The sequence below is a fragment of the Psittacula echo genome, assembly GCF_963264785.1.
Source record: "Psittacula echo genome assembly, chromosome: 1".
NCBI lineage: Eukaryota > Metazoa > Chordata > Aves > Psittaciformes > Psittacidae > Psittacula > Psittacula echo.
In genome coordinates, this window is record NC_137735.1 from 98595770 (window position 1) to 98607705 (window position 11936).

At 50.2% G+C, this 11936-nt stretch overlaps 1 protein-coding gene across 1 annotated transcript; it reads right to left on the bottom strand.

The window, feature by feature from the left end:
- Window positions 1-2241: 2241 nt before the first annotated feature.
- FBXL14 (F-box and leucine rich repeat protein 14) lies at window positions 2242-5736 on the bottom strand. Its single transcript, XM_080634391.1, has one exon. The coding sequence runs from the start codon at window positions 5600-5602 to the stop codon at window positions 4400-4402; it is 1203 nt and encodes a 400-aa protein (XP_080490517.1). The 5' UTR covers window positions 5603-5736; the 3' UTR covers window positions 2242-4399.
- Window positions 5737-11936: the final 6200 nt, after the last annotated feature.

Below are 11936 nucleotides of genomic sequence, written 5' to 3' on the forward strand. Positions count from 1 at the left end.
TTTGGCTTGGATTTCCCTTAAAGAGTATGCTGGGCCATGTGGGCAATGCTTTTGGCTTGGTTTTAAGTGGGGAGAACTAGTTCGGGCATTTTTTTAACAGGGGGTGGAGAGGAATCCTGTCCTATTTCTGATTACAGAACTTGTGAGCACACGCATTATGACATAGGTGTCCCACCATTATCCATGTGAACATGAGGCTTAATAAGAGATGCCATTATTGTTCAAATCCAGCAGAAATTAACCTACCTTATGAAAGATTCATCATTCCCAACCCCTGGCTGAAACTGTGGCCTACCCCAGGAACATTTACATTTTCAGCGGTAATGGGAACCTGATCTGGAATTCCTGTTGTTTATAACATTCATACATACATCTTCTTTTTAGGTCAAGAAGTTACTTTTTTCTTGACATGGGAAAGACAGACCCCACACCTCCCTCCAAGCAAAGGAAGATGGATATAGCATCAGGCTCAATTAGATCCAATTGCGGTGGCTTTCCCTATAGCAAACAATGCAGCTTTTGTGATGGACTCCCAGCAGAAAGCTTGGAAGTCTTGGAAAAAAGGGGGGGGAGGGGGAAACCAACACATGCCCCCCAAAGTCCAAACCTTGAAATAGTCCAGGTCCTTGGGCTGTGGAGGAGATAGCATCTCCTTTTAAGAGGGATGGAGTTGGGCACTGTTTTTCCCTTTCCAAATGCAGCACTGACATAAAGGTGAGGTAGTTAGAGCTGACAACAAAGAAGTATGCCCGGTCCAGCCTCAACCCAAAATACCTGTGGAGGCAGAGGCTAAGCCCCCGGGACACAGAGGGGACCAGACCTCCGTTAGTAGGGCATCCGACCCACCTGGAGCAGCACCGCAGCGAGAGCTGCTGGAGCAGGGCAGTGCGGGGGGAACAGAGTCGCCGGGCTCAGCGCTGGAAGTGCTTAAAATGCAAATGTAGAGGAACTTCAGACCATCCCCCTCCCTCCCCCTCGGCGTGGAGGAAAGCAGCTTAAATACAGCCAGGCCTGGAGAGGAATGTTAAAAAGAGGGGAAGAATCGCCCTCCTCCTTTCCATAGGGACCCGGCCCGGCCAGATTGAGTATGCATGACTGAGCAAGCAAGCAAGGACAGCTCCTCTTTTAACTTTCCTGAACAATGGCTCCGGCTTCTTCCACCATTTCGCATTCCGCCTCCTTGGAGGCAGGAAGGGGGCAGCGGGCTGGGGGAGCCCTGCCGCCGGGCTGGGGGAGACGAGCTTTGTCGCTACCCTATAAACAGTGTTTTAAGCTCCATCTCCAACAATAAAAAAAACCCCACATCGTGGAAGGCTAAAAAGGGAGCCCACTGGGTTAAAAGTCATACATTGAGGAGAATGATTATGGCATAGGACAAAGGGCACCTTAATGATTCAAACTTTTTTTTTTTTAAACATGTTCCCACTTCACTTCCTCTTTAATCTGTGCCTGGGCAGTGGAAACCAACCAAAAACATTTTGGCCCTTCCCAGGTCCTCATATGCTGGCAAGGGCCAAAGTATTTGGTGGCTGTCACTGCTGGGAAATGTTTTTATTTGATGGGTCTTCCACCCAGGGTGGGCCTCAATTTAAATCTCAAAAAACCCCTTTGCTATCTACCTGGGGCTTTAAAAACACAGCCTGTGTCTCCCCCTTCCCAAAAGTCTCCCTCTGCCACAGGATACTTGATTCAGTTGCTAGCAAGCTTCAGCACTTTTGGTTTGTCTGACCTCAAACTGAGCTGACGCTTCACACCAATGAGCAGCTGAACTCTGCTTCTCCTACACAGATGCCCCAAGTGCCCTTGCAGACAAGCCTGGTGCTACCAAACCCGTTCCTTACAAACTCTTTGTGATGTGATGCTTTGTTTCTCAGCATCCTGCACAGGAGGCACCAGGTTCTCTCCCTTCCTTCTCTTCCTCCATCACTCATTGGAAAGAGAGCGAGCAGCACCAAAGCCCAAGCTGCACAGCATACTTACCAAACCCAACAGATAGATAGATAATAGGTACATGTCTTCAAAAAGCACAGACAACACAGATACAGCTTTTTTTTTTTTTCAAAAACATACTTCATATTTCCTCTTTTATTATATAAATATGTTTAACCTTTTACTGTAAGAATATAAAATGTTTTAAGAGGATCTTTGTTATTTTTTATACAAATTCACAAACAGTACAATTAATCCATAGGGGTCTCTGGGTTTGCGTTAACTCCATGGTCTGGCCTGTTACTGTGGAGGATTTGAGATTTTGAACAGATGAGGGGAAAAAAAAAAAGCCAAGATATTTTTCTTAAAAAAAAAAAATAAAACAACAAACAAAAAACTGCACTTACTCTTCGGCTTTAAAATAATAATGAAGAAAAAAAAAAAAGACCCAGCTCCATTTTATTGACAGAACAGAGATAAGACAGATGAACTTCAGTCTCCTCCCCTTCACATTGCAGCCTCAGGGCCTGTAGGCCAGCTCTATTCCTCTCCACCTACAAACAGGAAGCCTGGCATGGCCACCTTTTGTAGGTGATCTGGGAGGGGAAAGCATTTGCATATATCTCTATATATAATTATTAAAAAACCCCAAACAAACAAACTTGCATCTTACACATTTCTTTTAACAGTAGCCCAATCCTCAGCGTGGATTCTCACGTTATATGTCTGTCTAGAAGAGTAAAAATGCAGAAGCAGAGTTTGGGTCCCCAGTCCCCAGTGAAGAGGGAGGGAGAGGCACAACCAGAATGTGAAGGTAGGACACAGTAAGGTGAGCTTAAAAACAAAAACTAAAGAGAAAAAAAAAAAAGGGGGGGTAAAATAGAAGAACAAACCCAAGGGGCATTATTCCAGTCTAGGCACAAAAATGTTTCAGTCTTAAAATCTCATTCCTGTAAGAATTCCAGGGCTTCTGAAGAGGGGGGAAAAACAAAAGTAACAAATTAAAACGAGGTAGCCAGACATCATATATATATTTATATATATAGAATATATTCAGCAGAAAAAAAATGTACTTAAAAATCCACAAGAACAGCAACTTCATATGTCTTTAAAAATAAAACCATGTATGAAAATGAATACTGTAAAGAGGAGAATGAGTGAGGAAAACTGGGATCAGTTACAGGACATAAGCAAGGGATAGATGGGAGAGTAAGAGGCTGTTTTTGTAGCTGTAATTTTTTTTATGCATTTCAAAATAAAAACAGGTCACAGTATCTCAAATGAAGCAGAAATGAAGCTGGAGATTCTTCCTCATGTCCCCTGGGTAGCAAGGGAGCTAACAACCCCTTCTACCCACTCACCCCGACCCAAAGAGGAATGGGTATGTAGTTGGATATGTCTATCCCTGTTGCCAAGAAAAAGGAGGGGAGAAAAACAGAATGAAGAAAGGTAAAATGAGCCTGGTGACTCTGTGTCCCCCAGTGCATGGGAAGGCTTAAGAAACTGGAGTCCATGTCCAGTCCCCACAGAGACAGGAGAAGGAGGATATGGTATCTTCACCTCTAGAGAGATATGGGGAGAGAGAATGGAGTGCCTAGGCTTTTCCATTAACCATAGTGCAGGGTGACACAGAAACATACAGACAAAAGGAGAGGCTGTAGCTATGCCTAATCTCAGTGCAGTGGAGAACTGGAATAGTGGAAGGTTGTATCCACCCACAGCAGAGAATAACATGGAACTGGAGATTGAAAACAGATTTTTAAAAACAAAAAAATAATTAAAAAAAAAATCAATGTACCTAGGGAGCAGTATTTCTGTCACAATTCCCAGTTGACAGGGGAGGGGCAAGCGCAGAGGTGGAATGGTTATTTTACCAAAAGCTGTGTCTGTGCCTAGTGCAGGATGACTGGGTGGCTGGGTACATAAGTGTAGCTAGGAAACCTTTCCTGCTGTTGTTGTTCCCATCTCCATTCCCACTCTCCTTTATATAAACCAAAAATAATCTATTCTGAATACATGGCAGAACAAGGGTCTTTCTTTATCCATCCTTAGTGCACGAGGGGATGGAATCAGGGAGTGGGGATAAAGAGGGGTGTCTCTAGCCCCAGTGCATAAGAGTATGGGCTTCTACCTCTTCTGCAGGGAAGGATGCTGTGGGGGAAGGGGGAACTCTGTCTCCCCAGTGTGGAGCTGGAGGCATGACCTGGAAAAAGGATAGGTGCTTTCTCTGTCTTCTCCTGCCCCCCCCCCCCCCCTTCCTCCTCCTCCTCCAGAGCAAGGGTAGGCAGGCAGCACACAGAAGGGCTGAGGATATACTCTCTTTCTCTACATTCCTCCCTCTGGTGCCAGGGTGCGTGGGTAGCATGGCTCTGTGCGTGCCCCTCTCTCTCTTTCTCTCCTCCATTGCAGCAGTCAGTCAGTCAGTGAGTCCCTCCAGAAGAGATGGAGGTCTCAGGGCACCCCCCTCCTCTCACCTGACCTTCTCGCTCTCAGTCATTTCCCAAAGTCCCAGGTTGAGCACCTTGAGGCAGGGCAGCTGGGTGATGCGCTCCAAGCCCCGCTTGGTAATGCGGGTGCAGCCATAGAGATCAATGCCCGTGAGCTGGCTGAGGTGTTCGGCAATGAGCTCCAGGCCCTTGTCAGTGATGCGGACACACTGGCCAATGTTGAGGGTGCGAAGCCCGTGCATCTGTCGCACCATGCGGTTGATGCCCTCATCGCTAATGTGGCAGGAGCAGAGGGAGAGGGAACGCAGCCCATCCAGGCCCTGTGCGATGTAGGCTAGGCTCTGGTCCCCCACCTTGTCGCAGAAGGAGACGTCTAGGCCGGACAGCCGCAGGCTGCCCATGGCCAGATGCATGATGCCCGTGTCGCTGATGTTGTCACAGGAGCGGAGGTTGAGGCTGCGCAGGCTGCTCATGTGCGACAGGTGCAGCAGCCCCGCGTCCGAAATGCCCCCGCAGAAGCTGAGGTTGAGCTGGCGGAGGCGGCCCAGCCCGCGGGCCAGGTGCTTTAGCGAGAGGTCGCTGAGCTTCTGGCAGTCCTGCAGCGTGAGCTGCTCCAGGCCCAGGCAGCCCTCTGCCGCGCTGCGCGTCATGCCCGCCAGGTGCCCGATGCCCACGTCAGAGAGGTGCCGGCAGGATCGCAGGTTGAGGCTCTTGAGGCGCTGCAGGCCCCAGGCGATGAGGAGGAGCCCGGTGTTGGTGATGTTGCTGCAGCCCCCCAGCTCGAGCACCTCGAGGCCCTTGAGGTACTGGGCGATGCGTCCCAGGCTGCTGTCCGTGATCTGCTTGCAGAGGCTCAGGTTGAGCGAGCGCAGGGAGCTGATCTCCGCCACGAAGGCGTGGCCCAGCCCGTTGTCGGTGAGGTTGTAGCAGCCGCTGAGGTTGAGGCTCTCGATGTCCGCCATGCCCTGGATCACGTAGCTCAGGCTGCGCCGCAGCGACAGGATCTGCACCCGCCGGATGCCCCGCGCCGCCAGGCTGGGGAAGAGCGAGGGGTTGGCGCGGCGCAGGTGCAGCTTGGCCTCCACGCCCCGCCACACCGAGCGGTGGTAGGCGGCGTCCCGCCAGGCCGTGCACACCTGCGCCGCGCGGCCCTTGTCCCGCACCTCCAGGTACCCGAAGATCATGGCCAGCAGCTCGGGGAACAGGCACGAGATGTGCGTTTCCATCGCACGCCCGCGCCCGGCCGCCCCCGCCGGCGCCGCGCTCCTCCTCGCCGCCGGGCCCGGCCCGCTTCCGTTCGGGGCCCGCCCGCCTTCCGCTCTGCTCCGCGCCGTACCGCGCTCCTCCTCGCCGCCGCCGCCGCCCCTCACATCGCCGGCCCGGTCCGGGCGGCGCGGCCCGGCCCGGCCCGCGGGAGACGCTGCTGCGCGACCGCCGGCCCGGCCCGGCCCCAAGCCCTGCGGCCGCCGCTGCTTCTACCGCCGCGCCGGGCGGGCCGCGCCGCTGCTGCCGCCGCGCTGCTGCCGCCGCGCCGCCCCGTGCCGCATCGTGCCGCCTCCCGGCGGGCGGGCGGGTGCGCCCCGGCGGCGGCGGCGGTCCCCGCTCTCCGTCCCTGGTGCCGGCCGCCAAGCCCCACCGCCTCCCTTTGTCTCCGCGCTGCCGCTGCTCACAGCCCGCGGCCCCGGGCCGCCCACATCCCGCTGCGGCGAGAAGCCAGCGAGGGCAGGGAGTCGCGCCGGCCCGGCCCGGCCCGCCCCGCCGCCGGTACCGACTCCGCCGCTCCGGGCCCGGCCGCCGCCGGCCGCTTGCTCCGCTCCGCCGCGCGCCGCTCGCTGCTGGGCCCCGGCGCCGCGCTCCGGCCGGGCGGGAGGGGGAGGAGGAGAGGCGGGGGGGAAGGAGGAGGGAGAGAGAGAGAGTGAGAGGAGGCGGCGCGGGGCCGGGCCTGGCGGCGGCAGCGCCACTTCTCCCGTCGTTCGCCCCGTCACCCCCCCGCGCCGCTTGCGCAATGGTACGATCCGGAACACTCCGAGCCGTCGCCCTGGAAACAGCGCGGCCCATTCGCAGCTCCCCGCCGTTAACCGTTGGTGCGCCGTGGCGGCACCCTGCTGCGCGCCGTGGCCGCCTGGAGAGAGCGGGCCTCCGCCCAAGGCACCCTCCGAGAGCCGCCGGAGCACATAGCGAGCGCCCTTCCCTCCCTGTCGGTGTAGAGAAGCCGTGGCTGGGCGCTGCCTTGTCACCCTCGGATGCCTCGTCCCCGCCTGGGCGAGGAACGCACCGCAGATAGCAGCCCCGCGTCAGCCAGCCCCTCACCACGGTCCAGCCAGGCCAGCCCGCTTCAGGCCTCCTGCCTCACCCACTCCCCAAGAACCCATGGTGGTGTTGGGGTTTGCGAAGGGCCCGCTGGTGAACAAACCCCGCAGCAAGGCAGGGGAGCCCGGTGAGGAGGGACACTGGCTCATGATGCTGCATAGTAGGAGAGGCAGAAAGCGGGCTGCAGCCTTGCTTGTGCCCTTCAGAGTGCAGGCTGTTGTGACCTGTGGCTTGGCCTTTAGACCATGTGATGGCCCTGAGGACCACTATTTGGGAACATCCTGTCTAGGCATCCCTACCAGAGCAATAGGAGCATGGGTGTAGGTAGCTCACATACATGGGTAGCCGTCAAGGTTGATAGACCTCTGGGGGGACCATTTTAGGGCCTCCGCAATGGAAAATGGAAAAACTTCTGAAAATGGCTTTCTGCTAATGGTCTCATTTAGCTAGCTCTGAAAACAGTTGAAGTACTCACATAAACCAAGCAATTTCCATTGATTTCCAGCAATTTCAAGAAAGAATGTTTGAAATTCCCATTTCCTATATGTCTGTAGCCTTGTGTAATGGTAACTGTGCATGTTTCAACACTGGAAAGTGTTGCAGCAGTGTTAAAAATGGACTAAGTTCTACCAGAGATCAGGTAAGGCTTTTCAAAACAGTTTCAAAGAGCAGGACTGCCTTTCTGTGCCAAAGGAATGTTCACATTTGTTCAAAACAACAGCGTGCATTTTTAATGCAGTTTGGATTACTAAAATTCTACCAAAATCATCCTAGTTACTGATGTGTTTTCTGTAGTGAGGTTTTCATTAACCTGAAGGAATAGGATCTATTTTTATCATAATCTAAATTTACCTGCTACAGAAACACCCGTAGCTCTATCTTCGTGTACAGATTCTGCATTAGTAGACTCTGTTGACTACTTAGATTTCGTTCTGCTTTTTTATTTCCCTTCTAACTTTAAGTGGGAGGCAAGGCGAGTTGAAGGGCTCTGAGGCCCTGGTCCTGCAATGAGATCCCTGTGCATATAAGCATCACTCTCGACATCAGGCTGTGGTTTGGCACCACAGGAAAGCAAGCAGTACAGCTCCTATTATTGGCTCAAAAATGGGGCGGCCGCGTGATGTGAAGTGCTGACCTGGTGGTATTCATTCACTCTGCCTGCTTGAGTTAATTCAAGGAGTTTTTGACAGGTTAACTTTTTACTAGCAGACTTTATGCTGGATCAGGTATCACTGTACACAACTCCAGCCAGATCAGGTATCGTCTGCACCCTTGCGCCTGGCGTACGGCCAGCGTAAGATTGGCGTTGGCTCCATATTGCGCGCTCTGGCTCATTCAGCAGAAGCATGATCGTGTGCCTTGGTCTGATCCCGATGAAATCTGTACTTCTGGGTGATCCAGCAATGTGTAGACCTGGTTTTAATGATTGTGGAGCTGTATCCACACAGATGCTGTATCGGGGTGCCACCCAGTATGAATTATCTTTGTTTAGTTTTGTGCTGTCAGGGGGAGATGGTTAACCATTGGGTTCATAAGAAGAAGATTAGGGACAATAGATTTTGCTGAGCAGCCACTCTGCAGATCTGCTGTGCTCAGAGCAGTCATAGAGCATCAAAACTGAAAAGGAGAATTTCCATGAAGTGAGGAGTGGGTGAAAGGTGCGGCATCTCACGGGCTGCATGGACCTGCCTCATGCTTGGCTGAAGACGATGGGATTGCTTACAAGAAGGCCAAGTCCAGTAGACATCAGGAAATGTGGTACAAAGGTGGTGTTGGTGTATCTCAGTGATTGTTGCATTACTCATAACTGGCAAAGCTACAAGCAAGTTATACAAGTCATTCTGAGAGAGTGCTAATGAAGTCTTTTACCATATTATCCCAAATTTGACTGCAGAATCTTAGCCATGGAAATAATATGGTATTTCCTCTCTCTAAGCCTTTCACCTTCAAACCATGTTTGAGGGGGAGTGAGGAAAGGCATGCTGTTTAAGGCATAAAAGCTTACCTGAAATACTTTATGTCTTAGCACGTTGTGTCTGTAATGCCTGTTATGTGTAATCTGCAAAGGTTAGGAGCAGATGAAGTATTTTCTGGAGACCTTGAAGTCCACTCTCTCATGTATTGCATACTTTGAGTGTCTGTGCTGCCTTGTGAACAAGCAAGATATACATGTTAAATGGAACAGCCCTGGAATTTGGACTCAGAATTCTAATCTGCCATGGGGTTGGGTTTTTTTTTGGGAGGGGTACGTAAATTATTTTTTAGTAGGTTTTTATCACTCGCTTTTTGTAAGTGACAGATGTTTGGAAATAGAGGTTTAGAAAGACAAAGTGAAAGCGCATGAAAAGAGCCAATTTATCACATAGTTGTTCTGTTGACTTTGTGTTTCCAGCAGTAAGGAAATACGTGCCATGTTTTTCATGATCTCATATAGTATAAATAGGAGGTAGTAATCACCGTGCGATAAACTGCATTTTATTAAAAATCCCTGCCTGCCTTCTATACACTCTGACAGCTGATCTGTCCCCTCTGGAACCATCTCCAGCATTCCAGCCCCTTGAGCAGCTCCCAACAGCCGTTTTCTCTTTTTGAAAGCACTTGCCAGATAAATGTTTTGTTCTGTTTTTTCCCCCCACTTACACCGGTGTTCAGCAGAGGCTGGGCAGTTTTGTTTGGCAGGGGTTCAGGAGGAGCCACGTAACTCATTTGTTTGTGGCTTCTGTGATTGGAAATAATTTGTGCTGATAAAGCTGCACCATCGTCTGCCCTTTATCTTTCATTGCATGGCTAGGCATAACATCCATCCACCAGGTCTCCTCTCAGTCTGTCCCTATTTTTCTTCTCAACTTGCAGGGTAACTTTTGGCTCAAATTAATCATTTAAGAGGTAACAAATACAGAGTCCTTCCCTAGCCAGCCTTGTCTTCTACCACTCTTCTCCTTGTGCTTTCTGCATTTTCATGGCTTCAGCCATGGAATGGAAATTTACCCACAGGAATCTTCTTGGCCTTTGGCTTCTTCTTACCTTGCCTTCTCTTGTGCCCACAGTGGACAACCCCTCCCATTTCCTCACCTGGCTGCACTGTCGAACGTCCCAGAGCCTGGGAGATGAGAGGCAGCTTTATCTGAGGGAGCAGACAAGCAGCTCAGATTCACATGCTCCACTCATGGCTAAGATGATCAAAGGGATGCAGGGAGGTAGGAGCCCAACAAGGTCCTCATACATGCAGGCAGCTTTGGAGATCTGAGCTTTCATTTAAAATGGTGGTGTTTTACTTCCCACCCTTGAAAAAAGCAAAAGGCATGGATGGCTTCAGCCTCCCTCATCCGTTGCAGCAGCTGCAGGCTGGTGCCTTTTGAGGTGCAGCCTAACACAATACGTTAGCTGATTTCCTGTGACTGGCTGATGTTGGGTTTTCAGCCCCTTTGTCCAGCCCACCACTACATTACTTCTGAGTTTAAAGCATTTTGCCGCAGTCAAAGCTGTAGTGAGGAAATTTCCCTCTCCAAGAAAATGCATCTGGTTTAATGAGGAGTTCAGCTTACACTGTTTTGGAACTGGTTCAAGTTCTAATGTCAGCCACGCTCGAGGGGGCTTGAACTGGTCTTCACAAATTGGCTTCCAGAGCTTCTTCATCAGATTGGAAGCATGTCCGCAAAAATCAGCAAACTCCAATACAAACCATGATCTTAAACGGGGTTTAAAGGTGGTTTAGTGGAACTTCTTTAAAGTCAATTTGAGGAATATTTTTTGTGATGAATGAGACCCAAATGGTCCTTTTGCATTGCTGACACCTAAGCCATCATCTTCTGACATGGCTCAGCAAAATAAGGATGCCAGCTTGTCATGGAGACAATGTGGTGCTCACCAGCATTTCACGCTGAGTGGACTCCTGACTCCTACTGTAGAGCTTCTCTTAGCGAGGTGTCAGAAAAGCTGCGTTGGGGTGTGTTAGAGGTTCCTTTCCTTTCTTGACTGTAAAGCAAAGAAGATCCCCTAGAACCCTTCTGTGAATTCAATGGCTAATTACATGACAAAGATCTCTGTTAAGAGTTACGCGTTTAGGTATAGGCAGGACAGATATGTAGTATGCATATTTTAGATACATAAGCATATATACGTATCTATGTACATGCATACACACATAAATAAAACAGGATAGGGCTGTTAAGTGAATGGGTTCCCTTTGCAATTCATGCTGGTCATGATCTGTTTTTTTTTTTGACCAGAAATGATAAAGAAAATCTAACTAGTCAGCAGGTTATGTCATCTCACCACCCTCAGAATTCTTCACTATGAGGTAGTGAGACATGGGAACAGGTTGCTCAGAGAAGCTGTGACTGCCCCATCCCTGGAAGTGTTCCAAGGCCAGGTTGGATGGGCTTTGAGCAACCTAGTGGAAAGTGTGATTGTAACATCAGGATCCTCCTGCATGCAGAGCTTTGGTGTGGAGCTTAGGTCACTATGAAGCTTTCCTTAAAAATAAAACCCCTGTATTTTGCAGGTATCATATCTCCAGTAGGTGCTACACAACACTCTGTTTTAGGATTACATGATTTGTCTTGCACAAAGTAATTCTGATCTGCTGTGTTTCCGGGTATCAGGGTGGCTTATTCAAAATGCAGCGTTCTGTGAACATGTGGTTAGGCGCTGGTACAAAATGCAGAGCTGATGTTGCAGTGCAGACTCCAGGTCTATATTTAAGCCTTTGGGATTTGGGCATTTTCTTCAGGTTTTGGTTGTCAGTCTATAGCTGAACAAGGATATAACTATGCTGATATGGGGTGGAATGGTTGGAGTATGGAAGGTCTGGATTATATTCCCAGTTTTGCCATTAAAGTGGTCAGTAACTGTTGCTGCTGTTACAGATTGAACCAAGCATAAATAAAAGGATTGCTTGAAGAACCAAAATAATACATTATGGTCCAGGGAACTGCACTTGAATGCCGTGTACCTATCATGTATGTCTAGTCTGCTCTTGTGGGACAGGACTGTCTGGTGGTTAGAGCCATGACCTGGGCCCCTGGCTGCGGGCAATTCCCTGACTGACATGCATGTCACGCCCCTTGTAGCTTACATGAAGCTCAGTCCTCAATGGTTAAAAATCATCAAAGGGAAAGTGCTGTGAAAGGGCAACATGTAAAATCTCAAACCTCAGTGCTTGCAGTTCATTGTATTGGGTGCTATTTTAAGTGTTGAGTTTTGTTATTTCTTTATTAGCAGCACCGAGGAAGATCAAGATGGCAGAAA

Bases quoted from the DNA above. Each gene is read 5' to 3' on its own strand.
- FBXL14 (XM_080634391.1), bottom strand. From the start codon at position 5,602: ATGGAAACGCACATCTCGTGCCTGTTCCCCGAGCTGCTGGCCATGATC.